Source organism: Bidens hawaiensis, unplaced genomic scaffold, assembly GCF_021521415.1.
Source record: "Bidens hawaiensis isolate Kalapana, Puna unplaced genomic scaffold, B.hawaiensis_p1.1 tig00032577_1, whole genome shotgun sequence".
Taxonomy (NCBI): Eukaryota; Viridiplantae; Streptophyta; class Magnoliopsida; order Asterales; family Asteraceae; genus Bidens; species Bidens hawaiensis.
In genome coordinates, this window is record NW_027495568.1 from 88104 (window position 1) to 110194 (window position 22091).

Genomic DNA, 22091 nt, shown 5'->3' on the forward strand with positions numbered 1-22091 from the left:
GTTTCATCTTTAAAAAACAAAAATCCAAGAAACAAGTGTAAGTGGTGAACTCTTCGTCACCCATATAAGGCATATGTATGTGTTAAGGCATATATGGTGGCCATAATGTCTTAAGAATAAATATGTCGGATCAGTTATACATATATTTACGATTACGTGATCACTCTTTATATTCTTACCTACCATTTGATTGAAAACGACGTCACCATTCTCTTTATTATTCCTTCCCATTTTGATTGAATATGACACAAAACTAAAACAGAGTAAATGTAATATTCATTTTGAATACTGAAAATATTATTAATTCTGGCTCCGTATTTACAGGTGTCGTCCTTAATGTTTTACATTTTAATCAGGGTTCGCTCGTCCTAACTCAGTTAACTTTTCTCACTAAGTTTAATCACATGCCTTAAATTCGTTAGTTAACGGACGGAATATAATTAAAACAAAAGGTGCAATTCACTTCAAAGAGAGAATTGCACTTTTCGCCCGTTATTTTGAAAGGTTGATACATGTGAATCTATGATATGCACCACCCACGCGCTTGAAAAAAATAAAATAAAATAAGAAGCTAAAAAATGAGCCCTCAATATAAATAAAGGAATTTCAATGCATGTACTCAAACTTAACTAGCTATGGTACTTTGTACCGTTTGGATGATTTTGTTAATATTTTTAGGCATGTAAACAATTAATTTATAAAATTCTCAACAAGTAGGAGTTTGTAGTGGGAATTTTGATCATTTGCCTTTGCTAAAACAACTAATCATTTCATATAAGAATTTCTGAAAAGTGTGTCCACTTTTATGATATAAAGGAACCCCCACCTTATGAAAATGACACGGTCAATGTTTTGATATATGGATATGAGGATAGGAGAGGCCATGCAATGAGTGGTTTCAACAAACTTAAAGTTAGGTTAAAAATATTTAGACTTACCAGTTTTTTTTCTATGTTTATTCAATAACTAGCTAACTTATTAAACAAAAATATAAAACTACATTAGAAAAATATAGTTCTAGTTATCGGTTTCGTCCAATGGTCGGGAACACACACGAGATCAATTCCCAACAGCTGATTCTAATATCAGATTTCATTGACATTCTACTCTCTAAGATATGGAATTCCATAATATCAAGGTTGCTTATCTATGAATCATCATGCTTACGATTATTTAAAAGCCTTACTCACGGCAACATATTGTGCAAGGATCTTAGACGTTGTAGCTCATGAATTCACAAACCGAAAAACCCGTCTTTCAATCAGTCTAGGTTAACGTTGGCTTCAAATCAAAACACCAAAATCTATGCACCAAGACTTGGCCGATTCCTATCGTCGTGACCAATCACAAAATAATAACCTTGGAAAAATCATGCAAACTATAAGCCATGAACTTTGGCATACAAATACAAGGTAAGTAAACATTGGGAAGGTAAAAACACCAACGTCCATATTCCATACAAATATAATACTTCATTGGCTAAGTTGTATAATATAACCAATGATCTTCGATTAAGTAGTTGGGATGAGAAGTTGAAATACTTGAATATTTTTTTTATAAAAAAAGTAATAAATAAAATAAAGGTATCATATCTTTGTGAATAGTTAGGAAGATTCTGTGAGGCCTAAATTCGTAACGCCAAGAACAAATCCCTATGCAGATGCCACGATTCCCTCTATGCCACCGTCCCCCAACGTTGTATCTCATCTTCTTATTCCTTATTACTTACTTATTTAGTGGGTTGACAAAATCTATATAAAAAGCAACCTTTAAATTTGTAAATAAATTATTATTTTTCTCTTTTTCTTTTTGAGAACATTATTAAATTACAAACAAACCTTGCAACCATGTGGAAATTGCCCAACTAATTCAATACATTTGAATTGGGTCCAGTAACTCTGGGAATTTAAAGCCCAACAAGATTAACAATTGTAAGCTGTTGGGTGACATACTGACATGCATAGGAAGAACAGAAAACCAACCAGAAGTTCGATAAATGACGGATTGAATAAACATGAAATGTATACCAAGTGTGTCTAGATGCTTACAAGTTACAACCACTTCAATTGCTCTATATGGAATACATATATAGCTTTTATCATCTAATTTAAGTATTTAACACACTAGTTACAAAATTTAAGTCTTACCAAGAGAGACATAATTTGAAACACTGGTATAATTTAAATTGTTTAATCCTATACTTAAAACTATGCAAATGCAGCATGTTAACCTAGTATAAGAACGGTACCAAACCGGCACGACTGAAAATTGGCACTACTGAAAATGAGTAAAACTATATACCGAATACCGTAGCAATTTTTTTCGGTTAGGTACTGATCAATCGATAAGTACTAGGCTACTAGCCTCTGGGAGACATCTTCTCTCTAGCCATGTGTGATGTGTGCATTAGTCAAAACGCATAAGAGGTTTGCAATATGTCACCTCATTATTAACTAGTAGTGGATAAAGATAATGGTTGACACACCAACTTATTTCACAGATCAAATACTGGAATCTGTCTATATTGTTATCTTAAATGAACTTGCGGCATGATAGATTGATATCTCTTGGCATTTGAGGGAAACGAGTTGTAAGATCTCAGAGGAACGAGTGATACATCTTGTATCTTTTTTAATTTTTTGGATTGACAGGTAATGTGTTAGGAGAGACCAGATGATCAGATGCCTAAGAATTACATCAGTTTCAACATGCTATGCACACATGTTATCAGCAACTTGATTAACTAACAGGTACCCATGTAGCACTTAGTGTTACGGTAGATGTTATAATCTCATGTGTCACGGCGATTTCCATACGAAATTGCAAACATAAATCGTTTTAACAGTAAAAAAAATGTTTTATCAAAAAAGATATTTTTAAACTTAATTTAATTAAAACAAAAGTACAATAAAATTTTCTCAAATCCATAAAAAACTGTTTTTCAAACAGCAGTACTTTACATAAAATAGTTCTTTTGAATTGTAAAATGATATTTACAATAAAACAAAATTTATGTTTGAAGTCATTTGCATATTTTAAATCACAATTTATATATGCAATGCAGAATGACAAAAATAAACTAATAAATACAATAAACTAATCAAGATAAAGAACGTAGGGGATCATGTAAAATAATATATAAAAAAAAAAGTTATAAAATTTACCATGCAAAACATGATAGAAAACTCCTCAAAGTCATAAAAACTCCCAGATAGTATAAAACTCATGTTTCAATACACCTCTTTTCAATTAAAAATGTTGCATGTCAAAAAGAGTTTCAGAACAAAATTTAAACAAGCTTTTTATGTTCTTACTGCTGTTTCAAAGATCTTCAATAAAGCCTAGACAAAAAAAAAGAGAAATAAATAGATTGCAAAAAGTCTAAAACAGTATGAAGGATGCACACGAGTTGTTTTAAGTCCATACCTGATGCATCCGAGTGGAACATGCTAACTTGAGGTGTAAGTAATCTAGAAAGCGCAAATATGACATCTGCCAATACATAATTGCAAGATGGTTAGACAATAGCTTGAGGTTTAAGTAATCCAACTGATTCTAGAATTCCATGAACAAACCTTTAATATTTGCAATCTACTGAAACATTCGTGCGAACGCTTTTTTTTCTTGTTGGCGTCTATCAGCAATCTGCATAAAGTTTCAGGTTTAAGGCAAAGTAATAAAAACCAAATTTAAAAGAAAATTGATTTGAAATGAAAGTGCAAGAACTAGCCTTCTTTTTTGCAGCAGCTAGCTCCTTCTTTATACCAGCTGAGTAACAAAAAGAACAAGATCAGAACATGATCATAGCATTGGCCTTGGTTGGATGTGCGTGGTTCGGTTTGGTTTGGTTGAACTAAAACTGAACCAAAAACCGAAACTTCGGTTTTTGAATTCTTGAAATCACCCGGTTTCGGTTCTCTCGGTTTTGCCATTTGGACTTGATAAATTTTGGGCTGAGAAAAACGTTTGGCCGAAAATAATGAATGTCTAAATTATTTTGTTAATTAATAACCAATTGATCATTATACATTTGAGCAAAAATATTTGAGTTTCATATTAATAAACTCTTATAAATTACTCAAAATAAAAATAAAACATGAAAAATCCAGAAATTCGATTTTGTTCGATTTTTTTTTGTTTTAAAACATGCAAAATTAAAAGCAAACCGTAAGTTCAGTTTTTACAAAATACATAAAACCAAACCGTCGGTTTTTTGTTTTGGTTTGAATTTTTCGGCGGCTTCGAATCGTGTTTTTTTTTCATGCACACCCCTATCGGTTATCCATGAACAACTTGCGGATTTTAAAAGATGTTCAAATATAAGCATTGAAGATATCGAGTGTGTTAGGTGTCCAAAACATGCTTATCGATCGAATATACATATATAGAACTAACCATCATTACGTTCCAAGACCAGTGCTTTCTTAAAACTTTCAACTGCAGAATCTATATCATTGAGAGCCATACTTGCCTGATTGTACAACAAAAAGTAGTAGAGATTACATCAGGTAGTAATAAAATTACCATCCCAAAATATGGTTTTAATTTGAAGACAAGCAACATAAATCAAGATCAAAATGAGAGTTTGTTGATCAACATTTTTATAAGAAAAGTAAATGAGCGCTGCAGGTGACGCAATAATATAAGGGGGATTGAGTTGACTAGCCAAAACATAACAGGAATTCATACGTGTGGGAAATTTACAAAAGATTTAATTACTTAGTATGCCTTTTAACTGTTTACACACACACACATGTAAATATACAGAAAGAGGGTCTATCAATACAGAGCCAGTTTTAAATTAAAGCATTGCAAGAACCGCATAATCCACTTGTACCCTATGCTTAAATAGTGAAATAAATAGCAATTTTTGCAGTTCTCTCTCTACATTAAATTTGTTCTGTAGGGGCCGCTCTCTGTAAACACACACACACACATAGAAACATGTTATACAACCACATACATACTTCATAAAATAATATTTGAACTTACGTTTTATTTTAGATGACTTTACCTTTGCCTTATTACATCAAATTCCTGTATGCCTCCTTTTCTTCTGTGTTTTAAATCTGCGACTTAACATACAAAATGGACTCATTTTTGCATATAAATATATACGCAAATAAAGAATCCCTTTTGTATGCAAAATTGCTAGGTTAAACAAAGAAGAAAAGAAGGCATGCATGCGGTTGATGTCATACTGTTAGGCTGAAATCCGAATTCCAAAATAAAGCATAAGGTCAAATATTATTCTACAAAGTTAAGGGCTCGCATAACATTGAATCTCTAAAAGCCATAAAACAGTTCACTTCTATCACAACAGACATGTTTCCTATACAAGTTATTATAAATATTTATATGGTTATCTTTGACCTAGATGTAAAGATTGCAAGTAACTTTCTTTGTCATTCCCAGACATGAACTTCCAAAACCAGAACTAACTATAACCGTTGAAACAGAATGAAGCAAATCATCTTTTGCTCAATCAGATTTTCTAATATTATTGTTACATGATTAAAAAAGATTTATATAAAACCCCCCTCGTGTAGCCTTGCAAAAAAACATTTTTTTCTAAATACACAAGAAAACATGAAAAATCCAATTTTGACAAAAAAAGGAAAACTAAAATGTTTTTTTTTTCAATTTGCACAAATAGTCTATCATCCTGATTTCTGTATACTAAAGTCCCTAAACTTGTTTCACATGATGTGAAATTATATAGAAAAATGACTTGTTGCCCCTCTAATCGGCTCAAACTTGAGAAACGAAGTTTCAAGTGTTAGTAAACGCAGACGTAGATAATTTATTTTCATATTAGATATTTTAAATTTTAATTTAAAGACGTCAATTTTGATGAAATAGCATTCCAAGTCAGTAAAAGTCAACATTTCACGATTGACATCCACGTCAAATCGCATACATAGCCTCCACATATGAGACGATGGAGCAAGTAACCGATGTTCACATGTTTGTGTATTTTTACCAAGTTAAGAGATTTTAGAGTATTAAAATTAAAGACTTTTTGTGCAAAATGAAAAGTTGTGCTAACTTTATATGATATTAACCTTTCTTTAAACCTTTGATTCGCAAGAGCATAACATAAGAACTCTCAAGAAAAGAAAAAATTCAAATACGAGACAATAAGTACAAACAGAACTAGCACAAGTTGCCATTATATATCCTTGACAAAAATGTTATATCATTGGTACGTATATAAACAGCCAAAATATTCAAATTTTTCCGACTTTAAACAATAGTCCAGTTGTGAAGTATAGTGAAGCATATAAGTTGGCAACAAATGTTTTGATGACAACAAAAGAATATAATGACAAACCATGAAGTCTGCACATGCATTAATGCAACTTTTTTATGCATTGCATAAATATGGTTACCAACCTGGCCTTGACGGTACAGAGCTTTCACATTATCATCAATTTCACGAAGTGCAAAGTCCGCATCCAATAATGCTCCTTTTAGATCTCCCAGTTTCAACTTGCAGGCCTAGAAACCATATTTGTCAACATTTAAAGAAGTTGAAAGAAAAAACCTTAAATAGGCCACAATCCAATATAAACTAGTTATAGATGTGCATCAGCTTAAAAAGTCAAAAAAGTTTATACAAATTTCCAATAAGAGAACTAAATATCAAGAAAACTAATAAAATTCATCAGACCTATTAACAAATAATTATAACCATTGATCAATTGAAATATAAGGCAAAAGATACAAGCATTTAACATATATTCTTCATCGCATATAAGAATCCTTAGTTTGTAGCATAAAATTCAGTTTTCAAATTAAGTGACTAAGCATTTGCAGCAGTAAAAAGGAGACAACTTACAGAGCTGTTGGTAAATATTTGAGACTTAGTTTTCCTTAAGGAATCCGTTTTCCCTACAAAACCACAAAAATAGCTTAATCAAATTACTTAAAAGACACATATAACCATTCAGTTCTAGTGGCAACAAATAAGTCATGAAGATTTCTAGTGATGTCCCAAAACACCCACCTTCATCAATATCTTCCTTCTCCCAGCAAACATCCAAGTACCGGAGAGCCTTGCGATACTTTCTAAGAGCACTTTTATAATCTTGTTTCTGCAAAATATAATAACAATCACAAAGAAACCAGTTATTTAAAGCAAAGTGGTCACAACTAACAAATGCAATTTCTTTAATGGTCATAATAAAATTCAACTGTCTCCACATGTAAGTTACCTTGAACTGTTCATTCCCCATGACTTTAATGGCATCTACAGCATTCATCCACCAAAAAACATCTTCAGGCTTACTATCAAGATCAAGTGGCCAATCAGGATAAGTATCCCCGTCCTTGAAAAAGTCACATACCCCATCGTCTGCTCCCTCAGGAATCTCCCCACAATCTTCTATAATGACATCTAAAGTAGGTAAATCATTTTCTCCAGTAGTAGTATGCTCAACTGAGCGAACGATTCCCATTCCTTTAATAACCCTCCCAAAAACAACATGTTTCCCATCTAAATGAGGAGTTCGAGTTGTTGTGATGAAAAACTGAGAGCCATTAGTATTTGGACCAGAATTAGCCATGGACAACATTCCTTTTCTTTCATGTTTCAGCTCAAAATTTTCATCTTCAAACTTCAATCCATAGATTGATTCTCCCCCGGTGCCATTTCTAGCAGATATGTCACCACCTTGAATCATAAAACCTTTAATAACACGATGAAAGCAGGATCCCTGCAAAAGTTAACACACAAAGAGCCATTTTGCATATCAATTGGTACTGATGCTTATACAACAAGATTAACCAGAAGTAGTATTACATTAACTGAATTGCAACAACATGCAAGCTGTTTACTAGTTTATCATTCAAACATATCCTCATGCCAATTATATCATGTTCATTTGATCTGAATAAATCCTTAACCAGGCAGTTCTAAACAGCAGAGTAACACTCTTTAACACTTTTTTTCAGATTTTTCATCCAAAATTACTAGCAGAATACATACTATGTCTAAACAGGCAATACATAAATTAAGTCAAGCAGATATTTAGCCATTGTGCATATCAACTGATACCGATGCTTATACAACATAATAGAGCAAAAATAGCATTACATGAATTGAATGCACCAACATGCAGGCCAATTATTATTTTACATCTTTCAATCTTCGTGTCAATTCTAGTCATGTGCACTTTGATCTGAATCACTCCTTAACCAATGAGTTCCAAAATATAAACAGAATTTTCATCTATAATAATTCGCAGAACCAATACTATATTTAAACAGACAATACATAAAGTCAAACAGAAACTAACAATCATAGAATTAGGCATTTTGCAAATCAACTGCTACCGGTGCTTATACAACAACATAGAGCAGAACTAGTATTAAGTGAATTCAATTGCAACTACATACAGGCCAACTATTATTATTATATATCATATCAATCAATCCTTAACAACATAGTAACAATTAACACAATTTAACATATTTTTTCATCAATAAGTAGTAGCAGAACACACATACTACATCTAAACAAGCAATACATAAATTAACTCAAGCAGCCTGACCTAGACTACAATAAATAAATAGAATCATAATATGTAACATAAATATAACATATACACATCCTAAGGAATTGAACTGCAACAACACGCAGACCGATTATTATTTTACGTCAAGCAGCAGTTGAAGACAACAGAGTAACAATAAACACATATAATTAGTAGCAGAACAGAACTTATAATGGAGTAGTTAGGTTGAATAATAATAATAATAATTAGGTATGTATATAATATACCTTCAAATGAAGCGGAACGCCGGTATTAGGTCCAATACCTTTCTCGCCAGTGCAAAGAGCCCTAAAATTGTCAGCAGTTTTAGGAACAATGTCTTTGTAGAGTTCCACCACTATCCTACCTTCAACTTCTCCTCCGATACTGATATCCAAATAGCACCGCGGATTCGCCATCGAAAGAAAACTGTAAACCCTAAACAGCTATTTATTTATTATATCTGTATTTGTATTTGTATTTGTATTCAAAGAGTGCGTGGGGATAGTGATGTAGCTATAGTTAATTGGGTGTGATACGGACCAGGGGGTGTACGATGGTTGGATGTGATTTGTGTACTCATCGGACGGCTGAGATGGAAAGGGCTGACTGTACGGGTTTTGTTGATTGGGCCTACGAGCACATGACTAGTCACGACTTGGGTGGATGGTTTTGGAATTGAATTTTTTCTTAACGACTCCATTTCGTATGTTTTGTTTGAATGCGTTTTAATTCAATTATATATTATTATTATTATTATTATTGTTAGTTCTTGTATTGTAAAATGATACACCGACATATTCACGTAAACATATTTTTGGGTTAAACACAATGATTTATCGAATTAGACAGATAATTCTGAATATGGAATTGAATCTCAAAAATCTGTTCATGAATGGTGTTGTAATCATAATTGTTCTTCGACTGATAGTGTTCTCATTAGGGAAACTATATCCATCAATAGTGTGTAAGAGTAGGTTGATAAGGTTAAAGTCCTTGGATGGTGATACGGTGACGGTTTATGGTGATAAAGAAAAATCAAGGCTTAATGTCATTTCGATGATAAAAGCCGAAGGTTTGTTACGACGGGGTGCAGTGCCTACCTAGCGTATGTCGTCAAAGCTACGGCCGAGGCGAAACAAGTGAAAGATGTTCCTCTTGTGCCCGACTACCCAGAAGTGTTCCCTAAGAATCTTCCGGGGTTGCCACCAGAGCGAGAGGTAGAATTCCAGATAGACTTGCTGCCAGGAGCACAGCCCGTCGCGAAAGCACCTTTCCGCCTGACGCCATCCGAGATGAAGGAACTGATGTCCCAACTGCAAGAACTCCTCGACAAATGTTTCATAAGACCAAATGTTTCCCCGTGGGACGCACCAGTGTTATTCGTTAAAAGAAGGATGGAAGCATGAGAATGTATGATGCGTGTGTGCGTTGCGTTTAAAATATAAGAGATTGGATATTTAGCTTTTGCACAAGATTGTGTTTTAAACTTATAAAATTTATTTCTACTAAAACTAAATACACACAAAATAGGCAAGTGTACCAGTCGTATATGTAGAATAGTATTGGTAAGAACCAACTATCGATCCGTGGACACAAATGTTTCCAATATTGAATCTTTGTTTTATTGTAATAGGAAGGTTTAATCATTTTGGGGTTAATTTTTAAACTTTTTTATAAAATAGGAATATATATTATACAGGTGACAATAAGAGAAATTCTAAATAAGTAATTCAATTATATGAAGGTTTAACATGCAATATCAAGAATCCACTCCATTATTCCTTGATGATTATTAAATCAACATGTGATAAACTTGTCCTAATAATATATGATAGAATAGTCTCTCATTTCTAAGTGAACATATTCTATGACATAAAAGAAAGTAACATGCGCATTTTAAAGTCCATCCTTTCCTAATTTCATGTTACCACGAGAATGTCAATTTAAGTAGACAAACAGTTTGGTATAGTAGAACGATTATGATTGACTTCGATTTCTCAAATACCAATCCTAACAACTTCGAGTGATTGTAGTTAACTCACACAACTTCCTCTTGGTTGATTTAATTAGATTATAATTACACATTCCATTGACATATGATTTCTTTAACTAGCATGATAACCTAAGCAATCGTGTTAACAATGTTATTTAGAATATCAAAACTAGAGAAATAGATCATAGCTTCTATCTCATCATTTCTAAGTACAACATAAGGATCCAAGTTTCATCTTAAATAAAGTATCAAAGTATTCTTTTTATCATTTATAGTTTCCAAAAACATGAATTACCATGAATGATTATAAATCATTAACCTTGATGTATTGGATTAAAGTGATAAAACATTTATTCATCAATGGATAATTGCAAAATAATCATGTACTATACCAAACTAAACCACATGTTTCATATAATCATCAAGTAGAACAAAGCTTCTTCATAGATTATAGATGGTAATAGGAGTTTAGCTCATAATGAGCATTGTTATGAACATAAGAAGAGATGATAACAAACACATGATTAAACTTAGAACAATCTAACCAAATGTGGATGAGTCTCATCTCTTAATGATGGATTATGATAGTGTTGATGATGATGGATGATGATGATAACCTCTAAGCCTTCAAACTCTTTACAAGATCTTCAATATGAGTGTAATGTGGGTGTTTTTATAAGAGAAAACCGTTTAGAATTCCTTTTCAAGCACACTTCTCAAATGCCACAAGAGTCTCTATTTATAGGTTGTCTGGAAGGAGAAGCACGACCACATGCTTAATAAAGCACGGCCCCGTGTCCACGTGTCCGAGCTGCATGTTGTCGGATCGTACATGATGACTCACCACGGGGGTGTGCTTTCGGAGGCACGCCCCCGTGCTTTTATTGGCATGTGGTTTAATTCATTTTGTCTTTACTAGAGGTGACCACGACCCCGTGGTTGCCGTGCTTTTGTCTTCAATATCTGTCTTTTCTTGTAGATTTTGTCTTCAGAAGCATGGGAGCGTGTTTCTTGTTTTTCTTGTGTGTTCTTCCGTTTTTCTTCGTCTTTTCGCTTGTTTCTTAGTTTGAGGCTTGGGTTTACCTAAAATTGCATTTTATAATGATAAGTAGTCTTCTGTGCTATGTTATTTGATAGAAGTTGCAGTTTTTAGAGATTATTTGATGCTTAAAAGATGTATAATTTATATACATCAATGTGTATAGGCTATCGTGAGTTGAACAAGCTTATAGTGAAGAACAGATATCCATTGCCACGGATTGATGATTTGCTTGATCAACTACAAGATTCGAGTTGGTTCTCACGAGATCAAGCTAACATCAGCTGAAGGTGAAGGAGGCATACATCCCTAAGACGGTGTTTCGGATGCAGTATGGACACTACGAATTCCTCGTGATGTCGTTCGGTCTATCAAATGCTCCAGCAGCGTTTATGGACATGATGAATAGGGTTTGTCGGCCGATGTTAGACAGGTCAGTTATCATTTTCATTGAAGATATATTGATTTACTCCAAGAGCGAATCTGACCACGCTGAGCATCTAAGAGAAGTACCGGAAACCTTTAAGGAGGAGAAATTGTATGCTAGGTTTTCGAAATGCGCGTTCTGGTTGCGTGAAGTGCAATTTCTAGGTCACGTAATCAATCCTGAAGGGATTACCGTGGACCCAGCTAAGATTGAGGCGATAACAAATTGGAAGACTCCGCAAAACCCGACTGATATACGAAATTTCTTAGGGTTGGCTGGCTATTATAGGAGATTCATCGAAGGCTTCTCCAAGATAGCTGCACAGTTGACCGGTATGACCTGATAGTCTGTAGTATTCAATTGGGGTAAGTTTCAAGATGAGGCTTTTGAAGAACTAAAGAAAAGACTCACACAATCTCTAATCATTGCTCTACCCGATGGTGATAAGGATTTGGTTGTTTGTATTGATGCCTCGCATCGAGGGTTTGGTTGCGTGTTGATGCAACGAGGAAAGGTGATAGCTTATGCGTCCAGACAATTGAAAGTTCATGAGAGTACGTACCCGACGCATGACTTAGAGCTAGAAGCAGTTGTACATGCTCTTAAGATTTGGAGACACTACTTATATGATACTAAGTGTACCATCTACACCGATCATAAGAGTTTGAAGAATTTTTTCGAGCAGAAAGAGCTGAATATGAGACAGAGGAGATGGTTAGAGTTGATAAAGGACTACGACTGTGACATCAAATACTATCCTAGTAAGGCTAATGTGGTTGCTGACGCGCTAAGCTGTGAGAATGAAGAAGTCATTGCAACAGTGAAGTCGTATAAGTAGATCATTAATTCAGATCTCTTTGAAGAAATCATCAAAGTACAGTCTGAGGTGCTTATAAATGAATGGCTAGTGAAGAATAAAAGAATCTTAGGACAACAAGATGAGCTGATGGAAAACAGTCATGGTGTGAAGACTAGATTTGACCGCATGTGGATTCCACGCCATGGAGATCTTAGAAGCCGATCCTAGATGAAGCTTATAAGTCAAGATACTCGATCCATCGAGGATCCACCAAGATGTATCAAGACCTAAAGAGAGACTATTGGTGGCCGGGTATGAAGAATGATGTACTAGATTATGTTAGTAAGTGCTTAACTTGTTTGCAAGCCAAAGTGGAACACCAGAAACCTTATGGGAAGATGCAGCCTTTAGAGATACCTAATGGAAATGAGAACACATCACCATGTATTTCATAACTAAGCTACCGCGTACAGCTAAACATCATGATACCATTTGGGTGATAGTGGACCGTTTAACGAAGAGTGCTCACTTTCTGCCTATCCGAGAGGCTATCTCGTCAGAAACGTTAGCAAATGTGTTCATAAAAGAAGTTGTGACTAAGCATGGAGTGCCATTGTCGATCGTGTCTGATAGAGATACTCACTTTACTTCGAGATTCTGGAAGAAGTTCCATGAAGCTATGGGAACAAGACTGAACATCAATACGGCGTATCATCCTCAAATAGATGGGCAGTCTGAAAGGGCGATCCAAACCCTTGAGGATATGCTACGTGCTTGTGTTTTAGATATTGGAGGAAGTTGGGATGATCATTTGCATCTTGCAGAATTCTCTTATAACAACAACTACCATTCGAGTATTCGTATGCCACCGTTTGAGACGTTGTATGGTAGACGTTGTAGAACCCCTGTGCATTGGGGAGAGATTGGTCAGAAGGAGATTGAAAGTTTAGAGGTTGTGCAAGAAACCTCTTCAAGGTTTGATCACATCAAGGCAAGAATGAAAGTTGCTCAAGAGCGACAGAAGTCATATGCCTATAAGCGGTGATGACCGATTGAGTTTAACGTTGGTGATAGTGTGATGCTCAAAGTCTCGCCTTGGAAAGGAATTATTCGTTTCAGAAAGAAGGGGGAAGCTGAGTCCAAGGTACATTGGACCGTTTAAGATTGTAGATCGCGTGGACGAAGTGGCTTACAAGCTAGAGCTACCCGAGGAACTAGAAGGAATTCATTATACTTTCCTTGTATCTCATTTGAGAAAATGTCTAGCTGATGACACGTCTCATGTGTCATTGATAGACATTGAGGTTGATGAGCAATGAAACTACATTGAGCAACCTATAGAGATAGTTGACGGCAAGGAAAAGCAACTTCGTTATAAAGTTATCCCGTTGGTGAAAGTGATATGAAAGCATCGTAAAGGATCGGATGCCACTTGGGAAGTTAAATAAGAGATGCACAAGTTTTACCAGATTTGTTTAGGTGATAGTTAGGTTTCGGGGACGAAACCTCTTTAAGGAGGGAAGACTTGTAACATCCTACTTTTGATAATAAATAAAAGGAATAATGGATGAGGATGGGCCTTAGGTCCATGAGCTTAAGAGAGTATAAATACTTTTTAAACCTCCCAAAAACCCTAAAATATATCATTCGTATCTTCTAGCCTCCTAACACACTCCAAAACACACGTAAACGCCCTCTAATCTTACGGCTCAAGATCCAAAACCCAAACCGAGCATAGTTCGTGTTAGATCTTGGCTATACAAGCAAGAAACAAGTCTAGGAGCACGTATTGAGCCAAGCCGTAGCCCAAAGTGAACCAAAAAGGTACGTTTTAAGCTTAAAGATTGTGTTTTTAAGAACGGTTTGTCCTAAGACTTGGTACTAAGGCAAATCGGGTATTTTTATACCATAAAAATATAAACTTGATGTTAAAAGTGGACTTAATGGACTCGTTGGTATAAACGGTTCATATACTAATCCTAGATCTAGCTTAAACGAGTTTGAAATCAATAAAGGTGTAAACTTTATTAATAAGAAATCTAGATCTTGGCCTAAGATATAAGGGAAAAACGTTTAGGAGACGATACACCACTGAAAATGAGAACGGATGTTAATAAAGGAGGTAATAATGATAATAAAGGTGTTACTACCCTACAGTGGGTATATTCTGTCACACCCCAACCTACGGCGGAAATGCCGGGGCCTGGACAGATTGTCACAACTCGCAATGTTACTATCACGCTAATATTAAAATTTCAAATATCTATTTATTTAATTCAAATAACATCATTATTCATTACAAAAAAAAAGAAATTCAAAGTAAACAAAACATCAAAACAATTTAAATGAAATTTCATAGTCTCAAAATAAACTCTTCTAGCATAAGTCCTTAAAACAATTCTTCTAAGTCTACACTTCACATCAAACGGTGACCTGCATATGCGTTGAAAATAATATAGTTTGTCAACACGAGGTTGAGTGAGCAACACACCAGTTCAGTTATACATATATAATGAACGAGGATGACTAAGATAATGAGAATGAGAGAAGGAATTACACGCGAACGTTAGAGCCTATGAGGAAACGAGAGTAAACAGACTCGTTAAAGACAAGATCTAACTAGATAACAAAAAAATATTATATTAATATTTTATTTATAAGGATTTATTATTAAACTATTATTTTGATTTAATAAAATGTTATTTTTAGTTTTATAGCTAAAATTTCTTGATATATATATGTATTTATTAAGCGTTAGTTTTTAAGTATCTTTATATATCATATATATATATATATATATATATATATGTATGAAAACGAGTCTTAGAAAAATATATGTATATGAGCGAAAACAATTATTAAGAAGTCAGTTTTTAGTGAATCAAACTTGTTTAAACATTATCATTAATAATATTATTAGTTATTAATTATTTATTAAAAGAAAAACAAAGAAAATGGTTTTATTCTAAAAAAAACGGGGTGCAGGAGGATCGAACCCGCGACCCCCGCCCCCACGTTTCCAAACATTAGCCAACTGGGCTACCCAACCATAGGCAACATATTTCATTTTGAAAAACTTAAATATCTAAGCTGTTCATCCCCAATTTGATTATATAAACCCTAACTTTGATTTGATTAAATCTGCTATAATTAATCAAAACGAGGTTAGGGGTTTTGAGCCTTATGAGATCGCGATTCAAACCAAGGGTTTAATTACCTTCTATGGTGAACAAAAGAGGAAGAACGACGAAGAACAGGGCCGGCCAGAAAGTGAACTGAACGAGTAATGAAATGGTCGAAATAATTCAATTAAATAGGGGCAAAAGGTCGGCCATAATACAAGGAAGGAATCCATGACATTAATTGAAATGATATCAACGATTTCGTGTTCATCCGTGATTTAGGGTTTCGGTTAGGTTAAAGAAGGAAAAACGAATCAATTGGGTGATATAGACTTAATTAGTTCATCGGTGAGCCGCGTTTTAACAAAAATAAACGATTTCCATATCATTATATTGATTACAAAAGGATTATAGATAGCAATTTGGTTGATTGATTGATCGCGGGTCACTAAATTGAATATGGATCGGGTTTGGTGATGGGTTATCCATCAAGCAAAAAGGATTATAACAAACTTTACAAACAGGCCCCTCAAGTTTGGAAATTGAAATAGAAATAGATAGAAACTTATGTTTTGGGTTAAAAACGTCAAAGTTGAATAAGTGTATAAACGAATAAAATTATTAAATAATATAACTCGATAAGTACGGGTTTTTGTTAATTTTAGAGCCCGAACCCGTAAATGGGTCGGGTAACGGTTACAAATGATAAAGTGGAAAACCCGAATTGTTACATATTCGAATGAAAAGCAAGCATTCGAATGGAAAGCATTCGAATAGAAATAAAAAAAAAAGAAAGAAGGAAAAGTATTCGAATGAGAGGTATTCGAGTAGAAGAAAAGAAAGAAAATAAATGAAGGAAAGGAAGAGGGAAAAGCTGCAGGAACCATCCGAATAAAAGTCCATTCGAATAGAATCTGTATATTCGAATAGAAGTCCATTAGAATGGAAGTCCATTCGAATAGAATCTGTCCTTTCGAATGGAAGGTCCATTCGAATAGAATCTGCCCATTCAAATAGGAGGTCCATTCAAATAGAATGTCCATTCGAATAAAAGGTCCATTTGAATAGAATTTGCTAGTCGAATAGAACTGAGAATTCGATTTGAATAGTCCAGACTTAGAACCCCAGCCAGGGGCTCTGCCTCTTGGACCCCGCTAGAGGATGCCGCCCCTAGAACCCCGATGCCCCCGGACCCCCGCTCGTTGAGGGTTTACAATAGCTTAGAAGTATGATATAGTTAGAAATAGTTAATTGATACTTGTAATAATTATACAGTTAGCCATGCACAGCTGAAAAAGGGTATTACTATGAACTTAGAAAGAAACATGACTCATGTGAATTTCTAGCCCCACTTCCTTGTTATGTTTTCGGGACTGTGTGCACGATGTGATTAGTTAATACACTTACCTTAAGTGGTAAGTGTATACTTTGTATATGTTTATGTAACACCCCGGCTAAAGTGGAAACGCCTGAGTGTGACGTACAGATTGTTCAAAACACATGTGACACTATTAAGTGACAATATTATCATTAATTAATTTAAGCATCAAGTACACAAGTTTACAACAAGAAATACAAGGGAAATACAAGAACAATTAACACTTGTCCATTTATTAATATAACCTAAGTTCTAGTGTCTTCGTCACGGCAGCATACTCTACATAAGGTACTTGTAGCCTATATATAAAATAAAGTTCAACTATATGAATAGTTAGTGAGTTCACACAAGTTATGATATAAGTACATAAAAATCTATAATTCCATGAACAAGTGTAAATGAGCATGTAAGGTCATTTCCAGTTGGGATTGTGCACCAATGTACTCGGATAATAGCGCACGTAAGTGTCCTTTCCGTTGGTAACAACCAACGTACTTGGATCGGGGGGTCCCTATTCCACTCATAACATCGAGGTCCTAAGTGCATGGGGGCGTACATACTTAATGAGGAAACCATGAGCACGTAATCTTTGAGCAAGTAAGCAAATAAACACACAAGTCCATGTAGCGAATTGTAGTTTGTAAATAATGAATAAACGAAATTGAAATTTGAATAGGATATATATGCTACCCCCAAAAGTAATAAAAGAGTAAAAATGGGGTGTGAGAAACTCACCTTAAACTTGAAGACAAACTTGAAATAAAATAGAAAGTGCGTAAATGAAATCGAAGCAATTTTAACTTCACGAACTATAATTAAAAGTACAAAATCAATAATAACTAACGACATATAAAAAGCAAATAACTCGGGTTGTCGGTATTTAGAAGTGTTTAAATGTATATTTTATCATTTTATGGTGTTTTGATAATTTAATATTATTGTTAAGTTTTAAAGAATTTTAGCAAATTGTTAATAAATTATGAATTTAGTATTAGTTTAGGTTATGAGATTGATAATGTTTATGAATTATGAATCTTAACGGAATTTTAGTTTTGCAAAATAATTATGCTAGCGTATTATAAAGTTTAACGAAATATTAGTATTTAATATAATATCAATCGGGTTTACACGAAATTTTAAGAGGACCAAAAGTTAGGTTATGGGTGAAAAATGAAAAATATAGTTTATAATAAATTTTACTTAACTTAAAATAATTTTTATTTGGTTTATAATGATTTATAAATCAATATATAGTTTATAATAATTAATATAAAGGTTTTAGAAATAAAACTAAAAAAATACATTGAACCCAGGTCCTTATGGCCACAACTCAGTAGACTAACCACTGGACCAGCTTAATGTTTTGAGAACAAAATGGAAACAGAAAAATATATATGATACAAACAGTTCATCATCTTCCTCAACAAAACCCTTGGTTTTCAATTCTCTAGATTCGTTCTAGATTTGATTGATTTAGGTTGGGGGTTTTGTTAGACGGATCAAAACAATGAAAACCCACCTATAAATTACCTCTAATGGTGCCGGAATGATAGTGAACGAAGGGTGGCCGGAATCGGATTTTGACGAACGATTTATGGGATTTAGAGTATATAGTAGATGGAGATGAATATGTGAGCGAGTTTAGATGAACGAGTAGGTTGTATTTATAGTGTCAATTGATCCATTGGATGATTAATTCGCGTTAATGTAATTTTTATAATTATCCGGCGGTTTAGTGTTTGAATCCGAACGTTGGAGGAGTTAATAAACGTAATGAGACTTGATTAAGCTTTAATATGATGGAGAAACGAGTTTATATCATTAAAATTGATTAAAGATAGCGTTTTGAGATGAATTTAAGGTCGCCGGAATGTTTCTGCTGTCGCCGGAGTTTGGGGCTGCAGGAAAAACGTGGGTGAAGAGAGGGGGGCTGGGTTATTATTATTTTATTATATTTTAAACACAATTTACACCTTTGGCCCTCAATGTTTCATATTACTTTAAAAACATATTATAAAGTGTATTTACAAATTGAACCTTTAACTATGAATTACAAGTTAATATGTTTTGGATTATTTTATTTATATTACACCCGGCTAGTTTGCGACTCGTTTAAATATTGACATTAAATTCCGGAGTGTTGTTATTTAAACGAAATGAATAGAAAGTGCTTGAACTATAACTTAAATTATCGTGAATATTGTATAGATAATAAACAAAAGATACAAATATATCGAGACATCAAAACATGTCAATTAACGAACATAATAGAAACACATAAGATGAAACTTGAATTATATATTTATATTAATACATATATTTATAAATAAAAACCGGAAATTTAAAATGGGTCGGGTTTGAAAAGTAACGAATGTTACAGTTTATGAATGATGTATGTATGATATATGAATGTCTATGAATGATGTATGCATGATATATGAATGATGAAGAAAAGATTAAGAGTATGTATGAAAGTATATAAATATAAACGAAATGGAAGGTATGTATGAATCTACAGTAAGAGAGTGGCAGACCCTAATAATACCTGTGAAGGAGGGTGGCATACCTTAATAATATCTGTGAGGTTATAGGGCGAAAGACTCTTTAAGGGTGACAGACCCAAATAATATTTGTGAGGTTATATGGCGAAAGACTCTTGAAAAAAACATATAAGTATGTATGTAAAGTAAAATAAATTATGAAAGTATGAAAGAAAGTAAGAATGAAGGTTTATACATATGTATGTACGAAAGAAAGAATGAGCAGGTTAAGTAAGTAACATGTATCTTCGGATACGTATAAGTAAGTATGTGAATGTATTGTATCTTGCCTGTTTTAACTAGAACTCACTCAGCGTAGCTGACTTTTAGTATGCATGCAGGTGAATAGATTGAAACAGTTGGCTTGAGGGGCAAACACATGGCATGATTTGAAAGGGCTGGCATCCAGAGAAGATGTGCCATGAATTTTTAATAAACAAGTTTGAATGTTTTGTAATGAATTATTTAAGTTTTATTATTTCCGCGGAAGTTTTTAATTAACTATGATATTTAGAACTGTCTTTATGAAACGTCAAAGTAAAGCACCGGGAACGGGGCCTTACATCAGTCGACAAGTTAAAACAATATACTAAAATACATGTCAATAACACTAAAATTACCAACATATTCCTAAAACTTGGATAGAGATTTATGTCCACCTCTAACGGGGAAGACGGAGGTGTTACTCACTTATCTTTAAATTAGCTTTTCTAGATTTTTTTCTTCTTCCCCCACATTCTTCATATGTTGACATTTGTGGTCATGAGTTTCGCATATTTTCATTTTTCATCACATCATCAGCATACATCATTTTTTCTTCATGTTTCTTTCATGCCGATACATGGACGGCGACGTGATGTGTCGGACATGATTTAACCAAAAGAAAATCACGAACATGAACATTATGCCTCTATATATTTATAATTAATAAAGAACTAATGTTAATTCAAAAACAAAGTTAATCGTATAATACACGTGTACAAAGTGTTTGTCGATTTAATGGAAGAGAGATATGTCGTAAGGTGGACAACTATTTTCTTTATTATATTTACATAAAAATACATGTAAGTTGTTTATTTGGTTTTTATAGTTCTCTAAAAATAACATGGATATGTATTTTTCCGGCAACTTTTCGGCCTGTTGTAGGTTTTCGGTGGTCTGGGTGGACTCAGAGTATTAAGGTGAAGATGTCTGGTGGGGTCATGTGTATTTGATTTTATATTGTATTTATCTATATTTTTTATTATTATTATGGGTAAAAAAGTAATTCTATATGCACTTAACTGGAAAATATAACAGCATCCATTGGATCACGGGTGCTACCCACATCAAAGTTTTAGGTAGCATAAGTGTGATTTATTAGAGTTAGGGACCAAACATGAAATCGGTGCAAACCACTTAGAGCATCGTGTAAGTAACTCTAGTAATATTGTCCATATTTGTAACGATTCCGGCAAATTCAGGTATACCCTAGCCGGAATATACTATTTACGTGTTATTTAATATTGATTATATGAGTTATAGCACGTTTATACGAATATATATGGTTCACAGTATGAATCATACTCAATTATATAGTGAATCATATTGGAATTACAATTAACCAATGAACGATTATTGAAACCCGAACGAATCGGGAATTACATTATAGTCGAAGTATATAATGTTTAGTGATATTTACGAGGTATTAATGCTTCGGGATAAGTGAATTATAGCACAGAAAAAGGATTTCGATTTATTTGTACGTCGGTACGATAAACGAAACCTTTAACACCAAACCAAGCAAGAGACGATCAATCAAGCCGAAAAAGATGCGTAATTATTAATGACATGATGTTTTAATGTCATGGGTTAAGTTTTGAAAGTTTTTAAATCAGTTTTATGAAAATTTTACTTTAACCCGAAAAACGACCATTTTAATTTCGTTTCAAGCCGAATTACGAGTTTAAACGAGAAACGAACTGAACCAGATTATCCACAACATTATCCGGATTGTGTAATCCAAATGTGTGGACAATATTTGAGATGTGGCCCCCCCCCCCACACCCCCTCTTTGGCCGGCCCCTATACACACACTCATACACATTATACTTTTCTTTTTTTAACACAAAAACACTCTCAAACTCTCTCAACTTTCAAGCATTCATCCAATCCCTTGATCTCCAACCAAAAACTTGAAGGTATAAGCATGTTTTGATACTTGAATCTTGTTTTTAATTGCATAATTCTTGAGAAAAGGAAGTTTCATGTGAA

The 22091-nt window shown here is 33.9% G+C and overlaps 1 protein-coding gene across 1 annotated transcript; it reads right to left on the reverse strand.

Annotated features, from left to right (window-relative positions):
* Positions 1 to 3162: 3162 nt before the first annotated feature.
* Positions 3163 to 8966, reverse strand: LOC143583843 (peptidyl-prolyl cis-trans isomerase CYP40-like). The gene is made up of 10 exons (XM_077066041.1): positions 8786 to 8966; positions 7218 to 7718; positions 7010 to 7097; positions 6842 to 6894; positions 6397 to 6501; positions 4396 to 4471; positions 3731 to 3768; positions 3576 to 3645; positions 3427 to 3492; positions 3163 to 3341 (listed from the first exon to the last, which is right to left on the reverse strand). Exons 1-8 carry the CDS (start codon positions 8954 to 8956, stop codon positions 3592 to 3594), a joined length of 1086 nt encoding a protein of 361 aa, XP_076922156.1. The 5' UTR covers positions 8957 to 8966; the 3' UTR covers positions 3163 to 3341; positions 3427 to 3492; positions 3576 to 3591.
* Between the last annotated feature and the right edge of the window lie 13125 nt (positions 8967 to 22091).

What these genes read in the sequence shown, in the direction of transcription:
- LOC143583843 (XM_077066041.1), bottom strand. Translation starts at nt 8,956, where the DNA reads ATGGCGAATCCGCGGTGCTATTTGGATATCAGTATCGGAGGAGAAGTT. An exon ending in GCGTTCCGCTTCATTTGAAG is followed by an intron (nt 7,719 to 8,785) that starts GTATATTATATA and finishes TAACTTTTGCAG; the next exon opens with GGATCCTGCTTTCATCGTGT. An exon ending in TGGGGAATGAACAGTTCAAG is followed by an intron (nt 7,098 to 7,217) that starts GTAACTTACATG and finishes TATATTTTGCAG; the next exon opens with AAACAAGATTATAAAAGTGC.